Here is a 22,339-nt window from a genome sequence, read left to right as displayed (position 1 = left end):
TGGGACAGTAGCAATTAATTATACAGGATACCAGCTGTGCGATCCGGCGAGATCGATCGTTCACGTACCCGCGGCCCTCTCTGGCAACGAGGTTGTAACAACACCTCGTACTCTCCCTCTCATCATGATCCCCAACAAGTGATAATTTTGTGGGAGGGGCGACAGCAAATTGACCACCAAAACACGGGATAAACTTGTTTTACTGTGACTCGAGAACAACATTGATCATTACATATAGTTATTTATATTAACGACCACAAGACTGACGTTCCACAATGGAAGCGCTAAAGAGATTTAAGAAGAAAACGAAGGATGCAGTTGAGGTAAGTTTTGAGCCCAGGTCAGCAGGATAGATGTTGTGATGCACTTGCAGTAAGTCGTGTATTTCCGACAGTGTCAGAGACTTGATTGATGTTGATCTTGATGTAATTTGAACAGCTCCTTTCTTGGAGCAACAATCATGAAAAATAAAACGGCATTGGCATCTTGATGTTCTTGATGTTCTGCACACAAACTATATTTTACTTTTCGAAAGCCACTCCCTTCCAGTTCCAGGCCTTTTCAATCACACAGTACAGTACATTTTTAGAAAATAAATAGAACTTGAAATGGGTTTGAAATGATTATGAAGGTTCTGAGTGAAGGTTCAATCTTTCTTTTAAAATAAAAAATAAAGATGTTCAGATTAGCTTTGAATAATTGAAAGTTTGACGTGGGCAATTCTAGTTGTGATAATCGGGAGAAGGGTTACGATTATCGCAACTAACTCTACTGGGCTGGGGCAATTCTAGCGTTACTTTAAATAAACCAGCGAACATTAGTTTTTGAGACCACTTTCAATACTTCATTCCTTCAAGAGTTGGAAATGTTTCCATACCGAATCCTTTCACCACTATTCATTTATAAATCCCATAATTAAATAAAGTACTATCTAATTTACCTAAATGAGATTGTAAAATTTAAAAATGAGTGAAAAAGTGGTGGCAGGATACGGAAGATAAACGCTTCCGGCAGCTACTACAACAATCCCGGCCATATTTTGTACACCCCCCTGGCCCTGGACCCCGTTCAACTGAAAATTTCCCATTTTGCGCAGTCTGTGTTCCAGCTGGGGTTATTCATCATTGATCATGGGGGGGGGGAGGTGCTAGAGTTACTTGGCTGGGACTCTGTACTCATTTTTTTAAACCTAATTTTGACATTTGCATCTTCAAATTATCCTGGTTGACAATGGGAGACAGTTTAGAAACTGTTGCACAATCTCGTGTAATGCCTTGTGAAACATTTTGTAAATATAAATTTGCCTCAAATTGCCTCTAGGTACCAGACAATCTCGATAATCTAGTTGGTAAGACGCTGCTCTAGAAATGCAAGCGTCAAGGGTTCGATTCCCACCTGAGTAAAATGCCTGTGATATTTTTTCACAGGACTCTGGGAAAGTACTGAGTATACAGTGCTAACAAACATCGGTGCGGTGTAAGGGTAAAAATCACAAATAAAAAATATAAATTTGTTTCCCAATTTTGTCATTATCCAACAGGCTGGTAGATCATCAGGCAACACTTCTCAACAGTCTCGTCCAGTGGCTGCAGCAGGGGAACAAGAGGCAAGAAGATAGCATTATTAGGCCTGGGCGATTAGTTTGAATATCTGGTTAATGGCAATAGCTTTTCCTAACCGTAACTGCGAATACCGTTTTTGACCTAACCTGACATCCGCAAGGGGTGTGGATACCTATATATATACCAGATAGTCCTGTAATTGCAACCAAAAACGTGATTTGAACAGTAACCTGACTCCTATTATCCCTGATCGTCGGCAAATGCTTAAAACACACTCAGTAGCTCACAACCACACAAAATATACCAGGCACAAGTAACTTTCCTGGGATTTTCTTTGAGTGGACTTTGATTCCTTTGAGTACGCCGACTGACTTGACTGACACACTGCGGAGAGTCCGAGACGAACTGCGCTCCAACTTGAGGCATAGATCACGCAGCCTCCTCTCTTTTTATTATCAACGACAGAGGATTAATTTGTTTGGGGTTGGGTTGTAATCCATTGTATTTATGATGTAAAATGCTTACTAGTGCTGGGCGAATAGTGAAATGTGGTATTCGTTTAACCGCTGGCTAACTATCCCAAATTTACCGGATTTACCGGACTTAAGGTAGTGAGTCCAACGACCGCTAGAGGGTGCTGTTCATTTGCGGTCGTTCGTTTGTGAATGAGATCTTGTGACCCACTGCCTCGTGTGTTACTATGTAGGAAACTGGGTGACGTAAAGTGCAGATTGATATTACAGCTTTAGACGGTGTCACTCGGTTAATTCATAGAAATAACCGGATCTAATTTAAAGATGGCGATTTGCTTTTTCTTTTGATATCGTGATTGACTCTACGTGAGAAAGGAAAGCTTTCGAAATCTTTCAACCAAAAACGATCGGAAATGTCATTGTTTTAACTTTTTTGGGGGGGGGTTGAACAAAGAAATGACTAGAGTGGGATTCGAACCAACGACCTAGATAGCTCAGTTGGTAGAGCGCCGGCACGTTAATCCGGAGGTCGTTGGTTCGAATCCCACTCTAGTCAATTCTTTGTTCAACCCCAAAAATCATTTACAAATTTACCCAGTCAGTTTCCCTTGTGGTTTATATTGATATGATGTTTTAACTTTGAACGGAGGTGAGCATACTTATTTTATGCTGTGTATGCTGTCTTAATAGAAGTTTCCAATGATTGCGGATAATAGGAATCCGGTAGTTTGTTGTAAATAGAGGACTATCCAGTATATTAATGGGTATCCGCGCTCCTTGCGAATACTTGGTTAGGTCAAAAACGGTATTCGCGGTTATGGTTGCTATTAGCCATAAACTGGATATTCAAATTGTTCGCCCAGGCCAACTGTTTACGTCTTAAACTTAGGGCTGTTTCTTTTTTAAAGCATATGCGTGATGCGTTTTTAACTCATTACTTGACAGCTTACTGTGTTCAACATGTCCTCTCAGCCGTCGGAGCTCCTTCGGAGTAAAAAATTGGTGCCGAAAAAAGGATCAAAGAGTTCTATTTGGAAGTTCTTTGGCTTTCATACGGATCCCAATGATGCTAAAGTCATCATTGACCAGTCCAAGGCAATTTGTGCTTTGTGTGGTACGGCCCTATCCCATGCACAGAGCACATCAAGTTTAAGGAATCATTTAAAATTTAAGCACCCATTCGAATTCCGAGATATGACAATGGGTGAGCCATCTTCAAGTGCCAATTCAACAGCGTCCTTGCCATACGTCACTGGACGAGCTACTACTAGTAGTGGACATGGACCGGGAGATTCAAGTTCAATTGAACAACCAATGGAAGTGAGTAATTTTATTATTCATAATTATTTAATCATCTTACTAAAGCATTAGCAAATAGCATCATTACATGTATATTTATGTTTTACAAAACATACTGCCTTTCAGGGGTAGAAAAATGGGAAAAGCAAAAAAAAACAATTGAACTAGACAATGTGGATTGTGAAAATGAAATATACTGTGAGTGTGAAGTGTGACTGTGAATTACGTCTGATGATTATACAATCGTATATGAGCTTTGTTCCATTTAGTTTTGAACATACATTGCATTGCATTGTATGCCTTTATTTTTTGGTGGAGATTCTATATCATTATGGATGTTTTAACAAGTTAATAAGTTAATACCAGCGTTCTCTTTTTTAAATATATTTTACAGATGATTTTTAGGAAGGCGGGGCAGTACGCATCGACAAGTATCCAGGCAAAGGAGCTGACTAAGGCGGTGGCCTTTCACATAGCTAGAGACTTGAAACCCATATACACTGTGGAAGAGCCGGGATTCATCAGCATGCTTCAGAAGTTTGACCCGCGTTACGTGTTGCCTTCGAGGAAGACTATATCTTCTTTAGTAATTCCGAAGATGTACAAAGACCTCCGTAATAACACCATCGCTCCCTTCGTCGAAACATCAGCGTTTTTCTCCCTGACAACGGACCTATGGACAGCACATAATATGTCACAGTTTTTGGTTGTAACTTTTCACTCCATAAGTCCGTCCTGGGAATTGAAAAGTTACACTCTTGAAAACATGCAGTGTCCCCCACCACATGATGCAAACTGCATTGGATCTACCCTGGAAAAGGTTCTTAAGGACTGGAATCTGTCTGCAGGGAACCTATCTGCAATTGCCACGGACAATGGAGCGAACATGACAAAAGCGATACGAGACATCGGGTGGACCCACATGCCATGTTTTGGCCACTGCCTTAACATGATCGTTAGGGCAGGGCTCGACACTCAACTAGTCCACACAACCTTAGCAAGATGCTCAAAACTTGTTGAATTTGTTCACAGAAATGCAAATGCAACCAACAAACTCGCCAAGAAGCAAGACATGTTGGCATTCCCCCAAAATAAACTGCTGCAAGGTGACAAAACTAAGTGGAACTCCACATTTGACATGTTAGCACGAATTGTTGAGCAACAGCAACCTGTATGCAGCATGCTAATCGAGCTCAAGAAACAAGAGCTGATGCCATCGGTTGAAGAGTTTTCAACAATTGAACAGCTTGTTGAACTCCTCGAACCCATCAAGCAGATGACAGAGATTTTTAGCGGGAACTATGTCACCGTGTCCGGGTTACTGCCGTGCATCCATCAACTGGAAAAATTATTGGATGACGCATCAACTGACAACAGTGTAGTTTCTGCAGTGAAAAGGGCCATGAATGAGAAGTTAGGCGAGCTTTACCAGGGCACGTATGCAATTCGGATACTGCAAATCTGCAGTTTCATGGATCCCCGATTCAAAAGCCTCCCGTTCCTTGAGCCTGAGGATTTGCAAGGACTCAAAGATCATGTCATTGAGAAAATGATAGAAATTGCCGCAGCTGGTACGACTGAAACGGACGCAGTTCCCACAGATGCACTGCCCCCAAAGAAGACCAAATTTGCGTCACTTTTCGCCGACTTGTATGAACAATCAGAGCCCGAAGATACCAAACCCGGAGCCTTCGCTGCTGAAGAACTTCGCCGTTACATTGCAGAGCCATTCATCCCCATAGACAGCGACCCCCTTTCATGGTGGAAAATAAACGAGCCCAGATTTAAATTACTTGGGAGGATGGCGCGTAAGTTTTTATGCATACCTGCAATGAGTGTGCCATCCGAACGGCTGTTTAGCAGTGCTGGCAACATAGTTAGTGCTAAGCGAGCATGCCTCCTCCCGAGTAATATCCGCTACCTTACTTTTCTCCACGACAACCTCTGTTAATTATCTAGAGTTATTCTCTCTATAAGCCTATCATATTTGGCTGACGCCACAGAAATGTTGTGCTTGCATAAATTTTTAAAGTTCATTAATGCTTTCAAATGATTATTTCATGCAAAGTACACAAACAAAGCTGTCAGAAACCACTTTTCTTTGTTCATTTCCTGTAATTTGATATGTTCTTATGACACTTTGAAGTTTAAGGATATGGAAGTGGTGTGTTTACCCTGAATTAGCTAAACAATCTTGATTCCTGTGTGTTGTAGTTCACATCCAGTTAATTTATTTGTGGTTAAATATCAGCTTTGATACCGTTACTCCAATCCAGGGTAAATAAACCCACTGGAAATATGTTTAATGCATACTACAGTTTTTTAGGTATGGGTGTTGAAATGTCCCCTCAGTCAAGCAAAAACATGAAATAGTTGCTTGTTTTTAAGATTTTAGCATATATTTTAATCTATCTTCTATCCGATTGACCTTAACTAAAAGTCACCTTTTTCAAACTTTGCAAACTTTGAGTCAAATATGAATTAGACTGTACAGTCACATCCATTTACATCTTTTAATAGATTGTGATGAACAACTTTTATTTATAGGAGGATTAACTGTATTCAGATCTGTTAAAATGTGCTTATTCCGGATTAAAAAGGTCATGAAAAGTAGGCCTATGCAGTGCACCTCTTCAAACAGGCAAAAAGTATAAGATAAACCCATAATAAATGGTAACATTTACGTGCAACATAAAATCAACAGTTTGTTCCTTGATATTTAGTAAAGTGTTAACAGTAAGGAATTTTTATTTTGGACAGGTCTGTGGTGTGTAATAATAAAAATAGTGTACATTTAAGAGAACATTTTCCTGAAATTGCACGTGAACAAAAAAAAATACAGGCCATCATGATACCGTTTCACATTTTGGTATCACAATTAGCGATGCGACGATGTGTCATTACATCCCTTACGTTATGACCCATCACAACTAAATGCAACTTAACAACCAATTTATGTTTATTTAACAATAATGTGTTTCATGGCATAACTGTCAAAAAATTACTTAAATGATGTTAGAATTCATTTGTTGATTTGTATGTTATTTGATCATTGTTGATTGTTGTTTATAACCATTTCCTTTGAACAACTAAAGCCAAATAAAAAAAATTCCAGTTGATCTTCCCGCCCGCATCCTTTTTGGGGGGTGCATCCTTTTTTTTTACTATTTTTTATTTTTACTGTTTTTTTATTTTCGATTTTTGTAAAATAAAAAAAAATCCATCCTTTCAAATGGACTGGGCCTTGAGGCTTTTTCCCGAATCTAACGTGATGCTCTCGAACACGTGTTACCGTCTGTTTCATAAAACCAGTGAATGCCTACTAGCAAATCTTTTTAGCGTAATAATCGGACCCTCATGCAACAAATGTATATAAAATAAGTTTGCGGTGGGTTCAAACTTAAGAATTGGTGTTCTCCTCTGGGCGATCAACTGGTTTTTTTTTCTATTTGGCCTAAAATGGTTTAAAGGCAGTGGACACTATTGGTAATTACTCGAAATAATTATTAGCACAAAACCTTTCTTGGTGACGAGTAATGGGGAGAGGTTGATGGTATAAAACATTGTGAGAAACGGCTTCCTCTGAAGTGCCATACATGTAGCTTTCGAGAAAGAAGTAATTTTCCACGAATTTGATTTCGAGACCTCAGATTTAGAACTTGAGGTCTCAATATCAACCATCTGAACGCACACAACTTCGTGTGACAAGGGTGTTTTTTTCTTTCATTATTATCTTGCAAGTTTGATGACCGATTGAGCTCAAACTTTGACAGGTTTGTTATTTTATGCATATGTTGAGATACACCAACTGTAAAGGCTAGACTTTGACAATTACCAATAGTGTCCACTGCTTTTAAGTATGCTGAGAAAAACATTAAAAATGTCTTGCGTCAAAAATTTCCCATCAGTCACGTCCCGCCAGTCACGCTTTTGGAGAGCCCAGTTATGGAATTCTCTGCATTGTGTTTATTGAGTATAATAATTTCTGATTGTTTATGTACAAATGATTGATTTTGACAACAATTTACAATAAAAATCACATGAAAACAGGTTCTGAAAATTTTGAAAATTTGTGTTTGGGGGTTCCGTCAGTCATGCTAATTTGATATTGCATTCATTCAGCCATTAGTCATTTGGTTTCAACCTGTGTTTTTATAATTAAACTAGGACATTTTTACATTGACTTTAAGTATAACTTTTGTAGCTAAGCCATGCAGATGTTCTTTCTTTAGGCTTTTAAAAAATTGAGACACTTAAAACTGACCCGTCAGACACGCTGATATTAGCCATTTTTTAATGATTGCTGTGCACAAAACTACCTGTTGAAGTTTAATAAATATTGTCATCCCGTTTCTGAGAAAAACATCTAAAGAAAGAAACTTCATCTGCACATAAAAATCCACCTGTACAATGTGAATAAGTATTTGTCATCCCGAAAAAACAACTATACTATTCTATATCTAGAAAAAAGAAATATGTACACATCTAATACATCTATCGAGGAAAGTTAAATAAAAATTCAGTTTCCGAGAAAAATGTGAAAGTGTATTTTCTGTGTGGTTTAAATTGTGCTGACTTGTTACAAACTTGACTCGTGGACATTTCCACGTGGTTAGTTATAATTCCTGTGAAGTCACCCTTGGTCATTGTGTTGGAGCCATTGGTAAAATCGACGTCAAAGTCATGTCAAATTTGCATTTGAATGAATTGAATGGGTGGGACGTTTCTTGGCCGGCCTGGCCCGCATTATTCACCGCTACACACAGTTTCTTGTCATGATTGTCACTCAAAAGGGTGTTATTTGATGCATATGTTGAGATACACCAACTGTGAAGACTAGTCTTTGAAAATTACCGATTGTGTCCACTGCCTTTAAAGGTAATTACTCAAAATAGTTACATGTATTAGCATAAAACATTACTTGGTAACAAGTAATGGGGAGCTGGTGATAGTATAAAACATTATGAGAAACGGCTCCCTCTGAAGTAATGTAGTTTTTGAGAAAGAAGCAATTTTACACGAATCTGATTTCGAGACCTCAGATTTAGAATTAGGTCTCGAAATCAAGCATCTGAAAGTGCACAACTTCTTGTGAAAAGGGTGTTTTTTCTTTCATTATTATCTCGCAACTTTGACGACCAATTGAGCTCAAATTTTCACAGGTTTGCTATTTTATGCATATGTTGAGATACACAAAGTGGGAAGACTGGTCTTTGACAATTACCAATAATAGTGTCCAGTGTCTTTAATAGCTCTATGAAACTGGGTCCGGGTTTCCCCAGGCTCGTGAGCTACAGTGATTAAGTTCATTATTATGAGGCATCCTTAAAGAAATATTTATAAAATGGCTTTACTATTACTATCATATTATAAACATGTGGACTGGCAATGAGTTAACTAGAGCTTGTCTTTCGCCCTGTGGGGGACTGTGAGTGACCAGGGTCAGTATGAGGTCCCTCTTCTGGTCACTCACAGGCCAGAAGGGGGATAGATGTGCTCTAGTGACCGAATCATGCCAGTCCATTAAAGCCATTGGACACTTTCGGTTCAGAAAAAAAAATTAAAGTTCACAGATTTACAAATAACTTGCAGGGTTTACAGAAGGCAATGGTGAAAGACTTCTCTTGAAATTTTATTCCATGAAATGCTTTACTTTTTGAGAAAACACCAAAACAATATAAATTCTCGTTAACGAGAATTACAAATTTATTTTAAACACATGTCATGACACGGAGAAACGCGCGGAAACAAGGGTGGGTTTTCCGTTGTTTTCTCCCGACTCCCATGACCGATTGAGGCTGAATTTTCACAGGTTTGTTATTTGATGCAGAAGTTGTGGTACACAAAGTGTGGGCCTTGGACAACACTGTTTACCGAAAGGGTCCAATGGCTTTAATGTATTTTATAACGCACCTTAATCCAAAATACGAAATGTGAAAATATACTTATCTGGGGGGCGCTGTAACCAGTCAAAAATCTTAAGCCTAATGCCGGTTTCTGGAACTATCTCCCGCATAATACGTGCGATGTCTTGTGGAGCATCTAGTTCACGACGGCGCAAATCTCATGCCCTAGACTACACTACACACATGTAGCCCAATGTGACCAGCCTTCAGCCGCAAACCAGAATACAAAACATGCAAAAAATATCATAATTCTTTTTCAAGTTTGTGTTTGTTTTAGATCAACAATATTTTTCACTGTTTTGGATTTATTTTCTTGTTTTATTTGGACAGGGCTTTATTTGTCCAGTGTGTATGGCCACACTGTCGTCACCAGAGAAGCTTCAAATGCATTGGGAGTCCGATCATAACACTCCCAGTCCTCAGGAGAGTCTCAGTACACCTACCCCACCTAAGGTTGAATCACCAGCGAGCCATTCATCAAAGGTTTGTGTTCCAGCCGTCGATTTCACAAAACTCTTCCTAACTTAGGATTCATCTTAGGTCTAAGTAGTGTTCCGTATCCCTAGACGTTAGGATGCATTGAACCCATCTCAAGTTAGGACTTGAGTTACTCGTCCTAAATGGAGATAGGATTAATCCTAGCGTTTCGTGAAATCGGTTGCAGGCCTATATGCTTCATTTTCGAAAGGGCAAGGGCACCGAGGCATCTTTTCCTCAGTAAAGGGCACCCTATGAGGAAACTGTAAATATCTTCTGGAGCATTTTAAGGGCACCAGGGCAATAACCAGGGTGCATGGAGGCAATCACCTTCGATGCCTCTGTAAAGTTTCAGGCAGCCAAATAGGGCTAGATAGCTCAGTTGGTGGAGCGCCAGCATGTTAATTTGGAGGTCGTTGGCTCAAATCCCGCTCTAGACATTTTTACAGGCCCTAATCATTTAAACCAAATTTACCCAGTCAGTTTCCCTTGTGGTTAATAATTTGACACAGTTTACATTTCTTTCATAGACTAATTGTGCCCTACCGAGGAGAAACTGCCTTACCCTAATACAAGAAAGAATCAATCAATACATTATATCAATTGACTGGCTGTGTATAACAAATACAGTAAGCACAGTGCATCAGAGATTAACATAATGAGAAGAAATGTCAGTATTAAAGTTTATTGTGGAATGATAGGAGGTACAATTAGCAAGTAGTTTTCGGTACAGAAAAAAAAAAAAGTTCACAGATTTACAAATAACTTACAGGGTTTACAGAAGGTAGTGGTGAAATACTTCTCTTGAAATATTAGTCCATGAAATGCTTTACTTTTTTAGAAAACAGTAAAACAATGTCAATTCTCGTTAACGAGAATTACGGATTTATTTTAAACACATGTCATGACACGGCGAAACGCGCGGATACAAGGGTGGGTTTTCCCGTTGTTTTCTCCCGACTCCGATGACCGATTAAGCCCAAACTTTCACAGGTTTGTTATTTGATATAGAAGTTGTGATACACGAAGTGTGGGCCTTGGACAATACTGTTTACCGAAAGGGTCCAATGGCTTTAAAGGAACGTTACAGAATTGGTAAGAAATAAAAATTGTGAAAATCGCAGATTTACATAATACTTACAGGGTCTAAAGATGATGATAGTTGAAAACATGTTTCTGTCTAAAATGTCTTATTTGATGAGAAATAAATCATCTAACTTTGCATTTAGAGTTTATTGCTCAGTGAGCATTTTATTCATTTTTATTTTGGCAATGATGCAATGCAAAATTTGTAATCGGTTTTTCACTATTCTCTCGTGACCCAGATGGCCGGCAACTGTTTTGTTAGCAAAAACCAATTATGTAATGTTCCTTTAAGATTGGGTTGTTCTTGCTGTGAAACTTGGAATATATTTCATTTTAGAAAAACCTACTTGGTCATAAGAAATTATAAAGATGTGTTTGAAAATAAATATTAACCTATTGCTTTGTGTGTTTTGTTTTTATATTCATGGAACGACTGCTTTGTTGCATCTTTGTCTTGACAGAACAGGTAAGTTTTGGTTCCTTTGTTAACATGTGGTGCCCCTTCAAGCAAAAATCAAATTAAAAACCGGTAATATGCAACCCTTTTAAGCTAGCTGTCAGTCGTCAGTTTATTAAACACTGTTTTAAGGCTCCATCTTACACATGGGAAACAAGCAATATAGTGAGTATACTACATAAATTGAGTTTCCTAAAATTCAAGTATTAAAAAAGTGACATCGACAGCAATAGTTTAGTTGACATTTTTCAAACGAGAGTTCGGACACAAATTTCAGACATTTGGCATAAAAAGTTGTATGCCAAATGTCTGTCATTATTATTAAGTTGAACTACAAACTGTTTAAATTTGAATAGTGTCAGTTGAATAAACCATACAATAAATAAACAATAAAACAACATTATGAACTTCTCTGGCAATAAATGGCACTTGAGATAAGAGGCTGGACAAATGCTTCCTTTGCAGTTTAGGGCAGAATGTCCTTTCTGCTCATTATGCCAAAAACAATAAATTGCCAAATCATTATGTGTCTTTATTTTAAAAGGGATGGTGACGTACTGGCGTTGAGACAAGAGTTAGAAGATCTACGGGTGTCACTAAAGGTATGCAGGTCCAAGAAATATAAATACTAATTTTACTGAAGTCTTATACATTATATAGCGCACGTACTACAAGAAGGTCTTCAAGGTGCTGGGATAAAGAGAAACATTTAAAGACAGGTTTTTTAAGTTTGTGAATCATGAGACTGATTTATGTAGCACCTTATAAGGGCTAACAAGATGTTGTGGGGCGTTCAGCAGCCACTGCCAGAAACACACCGGGGCAAGCCACTTCTCTTGTTGTAAATGTGTTCTTTTGCGTGCATTACGCAACACACGGGACGAAGCAATGATGGTTATATTGCCTTAGGACACAAGTTTGCAACCAAATACCCATGACACAGTGATTATTTAACTGTTGTAATTGTATAAGATGAAGATAGATTTTAAGAAGTACTTAATGCCTGTGTGTATTTTGATTTTGTTAAAGTAACATGTGTTTCTTCTTGATGTGTCATTATTTTATTTTCTGCCAGGAGGAAAAGTGGTATTCAGAAGAATTGAAAAAAGAAGTTGACAAACTTCAGAATGGCCAGGTAAGTTTTTTTAATAAGTAATTCAAGAAATCACAACAGATAGATTTGTGTTTTTGACAAAATGGCGTTCAGTCTAATTCAGCTAAAAGTGGCATCCTTGGGGTGGATTTCACAAAGAGTTGAGACGAGTCTTACTGAGTTAGGACGTGTTTAGGATTAGCCTTAAGTTTAAATACCACCTAAAGAGTCTTAGAACTAGTTCTAAGTTAAACACTATCTTTGTGAAATCGACCCCAGGTCTGCAAATGTATACAGGACCACATGCCTGAGGCTATTGTTTCTTAGCATTGGTCTAGTAAACTTTCAACTGGACAAGTCTGACAGTCTTTTGTTTTTGAATGAGAATTCCTCGCCTTTACTTAAAGTTTAACATTCTGTCAAAGTTTTGACTTTTGCTGGTCCTGTAAAAATATTGTTATTACTTTTTGCCTAGAAACTGCTCTCAGAGATGATTTTCTCAATTTACAGTTTATTTGTGCTGCACTTTTGTTTTTTAAATAGCCACCATCGGAAGGAGGTGATGAAAATCGTAAACGAGGAGAAGAAGATAGATCTCTGTGTAAGTCATTTGGAGTATTTGAAAATTCACTCAGTCTTGCCCAGGCATGATATTTTTCCAACTAAAGTCTGATTTCTGATTTTTTGTTTTGCCCTTGGAAAAAACGGACAAACTGTGATTAGATACATGTAGCTTGAACAGTTTATTATAGCCTACTCCATGTTTACATGTACATGTTGGTCAGCCCTTGTACTTGGTAACATGTTCCTACTTTTGTTTATCCAAGGAGAAAAAAAAGCATGGCTGGTCTTGCCTCTGGGTTTGCAAAGTAAGGCCAAAAGAATGAAATGTTTTGTTTGTGCTCATCCGTTTGACCGACCATCATTTGCGTTTTGACCAAACCCTCCTTTTTTATCTTTTTTCCCCTCAACAATTTCTTTTAAATTCTTTAAAGAATCAGTCAAAAAATGTTTCAACAGGACAGAACTATATTATTGAATATAAAACAGTTTACCAACCCACAGTGTTAATACATTCCTGACTTTTTACTATGGTGAAATTTCAGTACCGTACAGTTCCTATGCACTCGATGCAACCCTTTTAAAAAATATATTTCCTTCCAATATCTTCAGATTGACCCCATTGATGACTCTCTCATTTTGTATTGTCAGTGTCTTCTGAAGTGATCTTACTCCGTCAACAACTAACTGAAGCAATGGAGAATGCCAATGCTTACAAGACTGTCAAAGATTCCATGGAGCAAAAGGCTGCCTCTCTGGTAAACAAAAACACAACCCCCAATTTGTGTTACATTTCTGAGTTTTAAAAATTCTGTTCAGTAGTGTTCTCTGTCAACAGTGGTCCGCTGGACCAGTCATAATTCACTCCAGGTGGAAAGTTGAAAATAATTCCTATTTTTGTAGAGTATTGACTTGTGAAAAAGCTTAAAGCCATTACACACTTTCGGTACACAGTATTGTCCAAGGCCCACACTTCGTGTATCACAACTTATACATAAAATAACAAACCTGTGAAAATTTAGGCTCAATCGTTCATCGGAGTCGCGAGAAAATAACGGGAAAACCCACTCTTGTTTCCGCGCGCTTCGGCGTGTCATGACATGTGTTTAAAATAAATCCGTAATTCTCGCTATCGAGAATTGATATTGTTTAAATGTTTTCTCAAAAAGTAAAGCATTTCATGGAACAATATTTCAAGAGAAGTCTTTCACCATTACCAGATTACCTTCTGTAAACCCTGTAAATTATTTGTAAATCTGTGAACTTTTTTTTTTCTTTCTGTACCAAAAGTGTATAATGACTTTAAGGAGTAATAACTAATGCTAACGCGTTCGTTCATTCATTCATTCATTTAATTGCTCAAAAAATATCTGGAAAACATAATCTTTATAGGAAGATCCTTATTTAGCCAGCTGATTATCTCATCATCGACCTCTCAAAGTCCAGAAGCACCGTGAGGGGATTTGTAAATAGGAAAATCGAACTGATCCCATTGGATAGTATGTAATTCTTGTGATAGACAAGTTTTTTTTTCAAAGTGTTTTTACTTTGTTTGTGATATTTCAGGCAACGGAGATGGTGACCCTAAAGTCTAAGCTTGATGAAGAGTGTGATATTCACAACAGCTTAAAGGACGCCATGAAACAAACTCAGGTGAGAATGTAACGTCAAGTTTTCGATGTTATTATTGTTCAACATCCTTAAAAAAGGGCATGATATTTCAATCGCATGTGTGAAACTCAAAAGGCAACTTGTCAAACCTCAATAGCATTATGCGGAGTAATGGGCACGGTAGTGTCTGCAGACATAATGCTTGCTAAAGGGTTAAGCGTGACACTTTATTGCTTTGTTCATCAGGTGGGACAGAAAGATATAAGTCACTTGTGTTGTGTAATGCACGGAATAGAACCCAGTACACTTTGTTAAAAGAGAAGGGGTTCACTCAGTTTTTTCTGGTATGGTTTGGCTGCTGAATGCACTGCAGCACCTTGTAAACTGTTACATTGTGCTATGCAGAGTAAATGGGTATTACATTTCGAGCATCTGCATACCTTGTGGGAAAAATAATGAAGACTTTGAGATGCCCTCAGCTGTGCTGGAGTATTATGTAAGAACTGCATATTATTATTATTTAATTTTATTAAGACAATTCATGCAAGTCTATTTGTTTACTCATTCAGGTATCTGCTGAAGTAAGTAATTTAAGTACACAACAAAGCTTTAGGGGAGGGTATACCTTTGACAATTACTTCAACAATTAATGACCATGAAACTGTACTTACTTAGATAAACTGTAGCTGTTGATAATGTATACCATTTTGTGGAACTATTTCCTTCAAGGGAATGTGGTTTCAGAGAGAGGGATTCAAAAGCGTTTGAAACCAAAGAAATGTTTCTGCATGAAATGTTTCTCAGATTGTCAAATCTGATAACAGATTATACTTTTTGCGCGGACAGTTTTTTTTGTGGCATTTCTTTTGAGATGAAATTTTCACAGGTTAGTTTTATTGGTTGTATCTACATTTATATCAAATTAAAACAATCGAATGGTTTCAAAAACCAAAGGTATATTCTGCCTTTTAGCACTGTATGTTCCTGCTTGATTGTACACAATATACATGTAATGTGCAAATGTTATGTAGTGCGCAACCAATGTCATGAAGCCATTACCATAAATTATTGCTCAACACTTTCATTTGCTAAGCAAGTAGAAGCAAAGAACCAGCCTTGGCTAATGTTCAGTGTTTTGGCATTTTGGTTGAGGGGTGTTTTGCTATGCTTAGCAAGTGTGTGCAGTAAGTAGGCCTGGGCCCAATTTCATAGAGCTGCTTAAGCACAAAATTTTGCTTAAGCAAAAAAAACCCTGCTTAGTTAAGTCAGATTACCGGCCAAGACTCCACTCAGTTGTTATGCTAAGTAAAAAATAACAGCTAAATACCAGGAACAAGCAATGTATATGGCATGAAATTTTGGCCAGTAACGTGTATAAAATAAGCGAGCTATTTTCGCGCTTAAGCAAATTTTTTGCTTAAGCAGCTCTATGAAATTGGCCCCTGGGCGACTATGGTGACTAATGGATACAGGTGGATATTCACGTTGGCCATTCGACTGACTGCAAAAAATTGAAGGAGCTCAGTAGTTGTTTCGAGCAGGAAAAAATGTCTGCCGAAGGCAATTCATAATTAATTGGTAGATATGTACATTTAAGTGGTTAAAGATTGGTTAAAGATTGTTTGTACTCCCATTTTGCATGTATTGTCCAGAAAAAACAAACAATACCTATAACTTTGTTTGATTATTTGAACTTTTTTTTCACTAACTGTTGATGGTTTTGTGTGATTGATTTTGTTTTAATGTAATATTCACTGTGATTTAGTTAGCGCTTTCAGTGCAAAGGTCTTACATGTGTCATACGTACGATCTATTTGATTTTTTTTTACGAAAGCGCATTTATCGTACATGTACATTCTTTTTTTTGTAAAAAATATCATATCACTTAAGCAATACTTTTGACTTTGGGACGTACCAAGGTAACACAAATCTGCAAGATAAAATTAATTTGGTCAGGAAGACTTGTTATTATTTTTTTGTTCATTTAGAATTTCGGAAAAAAAAACTCAAAAAGCTTGGCATTTTTGGTTTAAAATGCAAAGCAAAGCGAGCGCTGAAAGAGTTAACAGTTAATGTTGAAACAAGACTGAATGTTTTTGATCCTGCAACCCCTGTAGGCATTTTGACTAGAAATCTTACATTTAAAAGTTGTAGAATTCAAACATAGATTGTCATAGGAAAGACTTAGTTTGCTTTTGTGTCAGTTGTAGACAAATCCATTGTGGATGTCCTTTACCGGTGTTTTATGCCATGACTGAGATGCAAATAACACACAGCTTTCATTTGTTCATTGCCTTGTGAGCATCTCTGACCAATAATGTTTAGGCAACTATACACAGCCTTTGCCTTACACGTACGTACACGAGAGTAAAAGTGTTCCAGGAAAACACTTGTAAAGAACATACTAAAATGGATTGGTCTAGATAATGTTACGCTAAAATTGTCTAGATAAATGTTACGCTATAATGTTATGTATCTAGTGAGGTCAATAATGCTCTGTCGGTGTCAATGTGTCTGTGTTGAAGCTGGATTAACAATGTCTAAGTGGCGTGAGTTCGAAAAAGCTTTACTCAAACCTTGTCTTTTGTCTAGCTTTGGAATTTGTTCAATAAGTCTGAGTTTAATGATTAATTAAGATTTTTTGCGTTTTGGTTCTCCCAGATTGAGTTGCAGGATCGAGATTCAAGAATGAAAGCCTTGCAGTCACAGCTGCTACAGAGGTAAGAATATTTTATTAATCAAATTAATTATTGTTATTATCCTTTCAAACACAGATGTATACAAACACAAGCAAAACATACAAGGCAATTCGAAGAACTAGAAAACCAAAATAGAAAACATCAAAGCAAGAAACATCAGCTTAGACCAAGATTTTGTTTAGTCTATTTTTCCATACTGTAAAAGATTCAACAACACTATAATTTTTCTTTCTCTGATTTACTATCTTCTCTACATAAGTGGGTCTCAGAATTCATCACTGCAATATCCTATCTTTCTGAAAGTTTTTATATACTCAGCGCCTTGAGTACCTTGTTTGGTAGGTACGTGCGCTATATAAGACTTTGATATTATTATTATTTTGTTATCAGGCCTGGTGCAGATGATGTCATGGTTCTGAAGAAAGAACTAGTGTCTGTTCAGATGTTAATGGATGAAGTGTCACTCGCTAACGAAGCTGAAATGAAAGAGGTCAAGAAACAATACCAGGAACTGCAGACTAAATACCAGCTGTGAGTGACAAGTACAGACTGTGTTTTATGTATCGTGAGTTAAAGCCATTGGACACTTTTGGTACAAAAAAAAAATTAAAAGTTCACAGATTTACAAATAACTTACAGGGTTTACAGAAGGTAATGGTGAAAGACTTCTCTTGAAATATTATTCCAAAAAATAGTTAATGGCCTGACGTTTCGACCCTAGCAGAGTCTTTCTTGAAGGCTAAATGACAACACAACAAACATGAACAGGTAACTAAGTGAAACATAAGCAGTGAAGTGGAAATACATGAATGGGGTTAGAAAGCTATAGAAAAAAGCAGGGGGTAAACAATGAAGCACTGAGATTGCTCCATGAAATGCTTTACTTTTTGAGAAAACATTAAAAAAATATCAATTCTCGATAACAAGAACTACGGAATTTATTTTAAACACATGTCATGACACCGCGAAACGTGCGGAAGCAAGGGTGGGTTTTCCCGTTATTTTCTCCGACTCCGATGACCGATTGAGCCTAAATTTTCACAGGTTTGTTATTTTATATAGAAGTTGTGATACACGAAGTGTGAGCCTTGGACAATACTGTTTACCCAAAAATTCCAATGGCTTTAAAGAGTAACGTAATAAGTCACTCAGGCGTGCTCGTGGCTGGCTAGTGTTGTTGCCGTCAACCCAAACAGCTGTGTTTGGGTATTTAGATTTGTGTAGTTGGATGATTGCATCTTGAAACATTAAAAGGAACTTCAGGCTTTATACTGATCATACAGTTGGTCCTTACTCTATGATACAAATATGTTGTACATGTGTCTAGGTTTCAAACTGCCTCTAGCTACTGGGCAATCTCTGTGGTTTAGTTGGTAAGACACTGCTCTAGAAAGGCAAAGGTCATGGGTTTGAATCCTATCCGAGTAACATGTCTGTTTAATATTTTCACAGAGCTCGGGAAAGTAGCGAGTATATAGTGGTAACACACATCGGTGTACTGTATTATGGGTAAACCATAATTGTTATTCTTTATCCCTGATTCAAATTTCCATCTATTATTTGAGTAATATTGATGTATCAACAGACTTTAGAGTGTTCCATTACACATGAGCAATAAATACAAAAAAAAACAGTTTTGGTAATAGTCATGACAGTTGTATAACTTTATTTGGACGTGTCCTTTGTAGATCGGAATCCACTATTTTGCAACTCCAGAATGATTTACAAGCAGCGCCAAGCAAAGTGGAACTTGAAAGGCAAGTTGACAATTTTCTTATTTACCACAAAATCTATACCTAGATCAAGAACATCTAAGATCCTACATCTAGAAAATGAAACTTCCTTGTCTTCTCTCCATTGGGTTATTGGCTAGTACAGTGATTAATTATTTTTTTGTTTCAGATATCAATATAAACCACAAGGGATCTGTTAATCCGGAGGACGTTGGTTCGAATCCCACTCTAGTCAATTCTTTGTTCAACCAAAAATCATTTACAAATTTACCCAGTCAGTTTCCCTTGTGGTTTATATTGATATCTGAAACAAAAAGTCGCATCCCCTTAAGGTGATCCCCTAGCTGCCGCTTCCCAGGTTGTATCGTAATTTGGGTGTGATCCCTGGCTACACGGCAGTTAACGGTTGTATGGCTTCTGACTGGCACCCCCGAACAAAGATATTGACAAAATAGGGGCACCGCCAATATAGGGCTAGATAGCTCAGTTGGTAGAGCGCCGGCACGTTAATCCGGAGGTCGTTGGTTCGAATCCCACTCTAGTCAATTCTTTGTTCAACCAAAAATCAATTATTTTTTTTATGAAAATAAAAAGGTGTAGGGTTCGAAACCCACCTGGGGACGTGCCTGTGGGAGGTAATGGTACAAATTCATTTATTGTTTTAGAAACAATGATTTTGACTGTCAGGACTCCATGTATCCTGTAATATAACTGGCCATATTTGAATAGTTTCGTTTACTTTTTCTAACCCTTTTTTTTTTTGTTTAAGTTAATTGTTGTTTTTCTATTTAAGTTTGTAATTTTTGATGTAGTTTCTAACGAATCCAACCCATTCATGGTTGCTAATCTACTGATTCTTACCTTACCGTACCTGACTCTCACAGATTACAAGCAGCAATTAGTGATAGTAGTAGCGGATGTGAGACGCTGAAAGAAGAGTTCCAGTTGAAGACTCAGGAAAACATGACGCTATCCAAGCAGCTTAGTGAGGTATGGCTTTCAGATTGATTAAATTTAAAAAGTTATCAACCACAAGGGAAACTGACTTGTGGTTTATTACTTGATATTTGTTCAAAAATAATTGTATCCCCTTCAGGTGATCCCCGGCTGCAGCTTCCAAAGGTTATAGCGTCAACTGGGGTGTCATCCTTGGCTAATACAATGTTAAAATTTTCCAATCTTAGTAAGGCTGTGACTGAAAATTAATGTGTGGGAGTTTAGTAAAATGGCTCTTGTGCTAACTAGTCTATACAGAAAAATACAACGATTTAGAACTTGAAAATAATAGCGTTCAAAATGTATAAAAACACTGATTTGCCAAAAATGTGTGATTTTAGCGTTCAAAATGTATAAAAACACTGATTTGCCAAAAATGTGTGATTTTTTTAACAATTGCCTCTTCTTGAAAATAGTGATGATATTGTAACGTCGACTCAAGCGGTCTAAAAGTCTTCGCTGCAGCTAAACAATAATAATAACTGACACAATAAAGAAAATAACTGGTGTGAAGCAATATGTCTCCGTTACTGATAATGGTTTATTCTGTTTCCTTATTCTCTCTTGTTGATTAACTCCTTTTAATGATTCTCTTTAATTCCTTCTCTTTATTTAACAATAATCAAGCCCTGTGTGCGCATTTACTGACCTGTTCTCTCAATCTGTTCTTTCCTCCAAGCCCGCCAAATCACAAATAAAAACGCAGCCTAAAAATACCTACTGCTACGGCCTGTGGTCAGCACATGCTGTCCATGTGATCCCCACGCGGAGATCACGCGTCGTGCACACACAGTTGATGTGCCCGGCACCGCTGGCGATGGCTCTGGAACTAGGTCAGAAATGGCGCCCCCATGCGACTGTTTCGCCACAATATTATAACTTGGTTGTCATAGTTTTGTACTATTGGGTTTGTTGAATGCAGATTGTTTTCATATAGGCTTAATTTTATCAAGCTTTTAAGCAGAACAAATTGCTTAGCAAGTTAATCTGCTTACCAAAATATTAGCTGAAAACCAGTGAAACACAATACACATGACATGGTTTGGTAGCTGTTTCTGGTTTCTTCAGCAGAATTTATTTGTACTTAGTAAATCTGTTTATTCAACTATATTCATTAAGGTTCGAAGTCAATTGAAACATCAAGAGTCAGCGTGTAGCAAGTTGCAACAAGAATTAGACTACACAAAGCAGCAACAGCAGCAACAAGCAGCTACTAAAGATAGTCAGAATACAGAACTTCAGGATCAACTCAATAAGGTAAGGTCGTTGAATGATTACTAGTTATAACAACTGTTTGGAAGAAAAAAAAAAATTTTATAACGAAATTGCACCACTGTAAATGCTGTACTTTTAGAGAAAATGTGAATAATATGTGTTTCTTAAAGTGAAGTAAAATATGAAATATCGTTTCATTGACCGGTTAACCTTTGCAAAATCGAAGCAAATTTTCCCGGGTTACGAGATCAGCACACGCTGATTGTTCGCGTCATGAATCTTTGTTTTGCATTCGTTTTCGTGTGAATTCTGAACTGGAGAATGGCAGTAAGTCGGCTGGCATTTTACACCGTTTTAACGTAATGATAGAGACTTGTAATGTTTTAAATATTTTGATAAGGACTCTATCTATTAGAAAATGAGTCACAAAAGTAAATTCTTCCTCAGAGAAAACGCAGTTCAATCACGAAAGACCAGTCCATTTTTTCGTGTGAATGTGGAGCAAATTTTGATGTCACATGGCTTTTTTTTTTGCAGCGAATGTTTTGCAGGAGTTGACGGATTTTAACTGTTGCGAATTATTCATTGATATTTGTGGTGTCAGAATTTGTATCACATTCGCATTCACAAGTATGAACCAGGCTTTACTTGCACAACTGACTTGTAATAATCTGTGTGTGATGTTTCCATACTGTAGTTGACTGTCTTACAAGAAGACAAAGAGGCTGAGCTTGTTCAACTTCAGAAACAGTTGGTGACAAACAGAGAGGCTGCCGAGAGTCAGCATCGACAGTTAGAACTCCAAGTAGCAGATGCACAACTTCAACTTGCCAAGGTCAGTTCCTTTTTTTTTTATTTATTATTATTTCATCTTATCACAGCATGCAAAAGAAAGATAACATTTTCCTTAGTGCTGGTAACTCCTTGAGTCGGGTTACAGCCCGTAGCCTTTACTCTCAAGAGTTTTCTCAGGATCCTTGCTGTTCCCAAACGTAACAGATCTATCCTCACATTTGTCCCTATTTAGTCTAGATGTTTCCCGAGTGCTCGAAATAAAAAATCGATTTCATCTGGCAACTAACTTCTGTTATCGCCATGTAATTCCTTTGCCAAACAGTGGACTTAATTTGATCATTTGATCATGCCAAAACTAGTAGGGCTGCCAACTGCC

The 22,339-nt window shown here is 37.6% G+C and overlaps 1 protein-coding gene across 1 annotated transcript in view; it reads left to right on the top strand.

Annotated features, from left to right (window-relative positions):
- Positions 1–122: 122 nt before the first annotated feature.
- LOC139951461 (uncharacterized) overlaps positions 123–22,339 on the top strand; it is a 41,333-nt gene continuing 19,116 nt past the window's right edge. The window contains exons 1-15 of the mRNA XM_071950372.1: positions 123–323; positions 1,541–1,606; positions 9,571–9,723; positions 11,265–11,269; positions 11,805–11,862; positions 12,336–12,395; positions 12,897–12,954; positions 13,566–13,672; positions 14,481–14,567; positions 17,187–17,245; positions 17,615–17,755; positions 18,913–18,981; positions 19,842–19,947; positions 21,073–21,210; positions 21,866–22,003. Of these exons, the coding sequence (XP_071806473.1) occupies positions 276–323; positions 1,541–1,606; positions 9,571–9,723; positions 11,265–11,269; positions 11,805–11,862; positions 12,336–12,395; positions 12,897–12,954; positions 13,566–13,672; positions 14,481–14,567; positions 17,187–17,245; positions 17,615–17,755; positions 18,913–18,981; positions 19,842–19,947; positions 21,073–21,210; positions 21,866–22,003 (1,293 nt within the window). The 5' untranslated portion in view covers positions 123–275. The remainder of the gene's footprint in view (positions 324–1,540; positions 1,607–9,570; positions 9,724–11,264; positions 11,270–11,804; positions 11,863–12,335; positions 12,396–12,896; positions 12,955–13,565; positions 13,673–14,480; positions 14,568–17,186; positions 17,246–17,614; positions 17,756–18,912; positions 18,982–19,841; positions 19,948–21,072; positions 21,211–21,865; positions 22,004–22,339) is intronic.

The sequence above is a fragment of the Asterias amurensis genome, chromosome 2 (genome assembly GCF_032118995.1).
Source record: "Asterias amurensis chromosome 2, ASM3211899v1".
NCBI classification, from domain to species: domain Eukaryota; kingdom Metazoa; phylum Echinodermata; class Asteroidea; order Forcipulatida; family Asteriidae; genus Asterias; species Asterias amurensis.
Note: the sequence above shows the minus strand (reverse complement) of the source record. Positions and strands in the feature narration are given on the sequence as shown.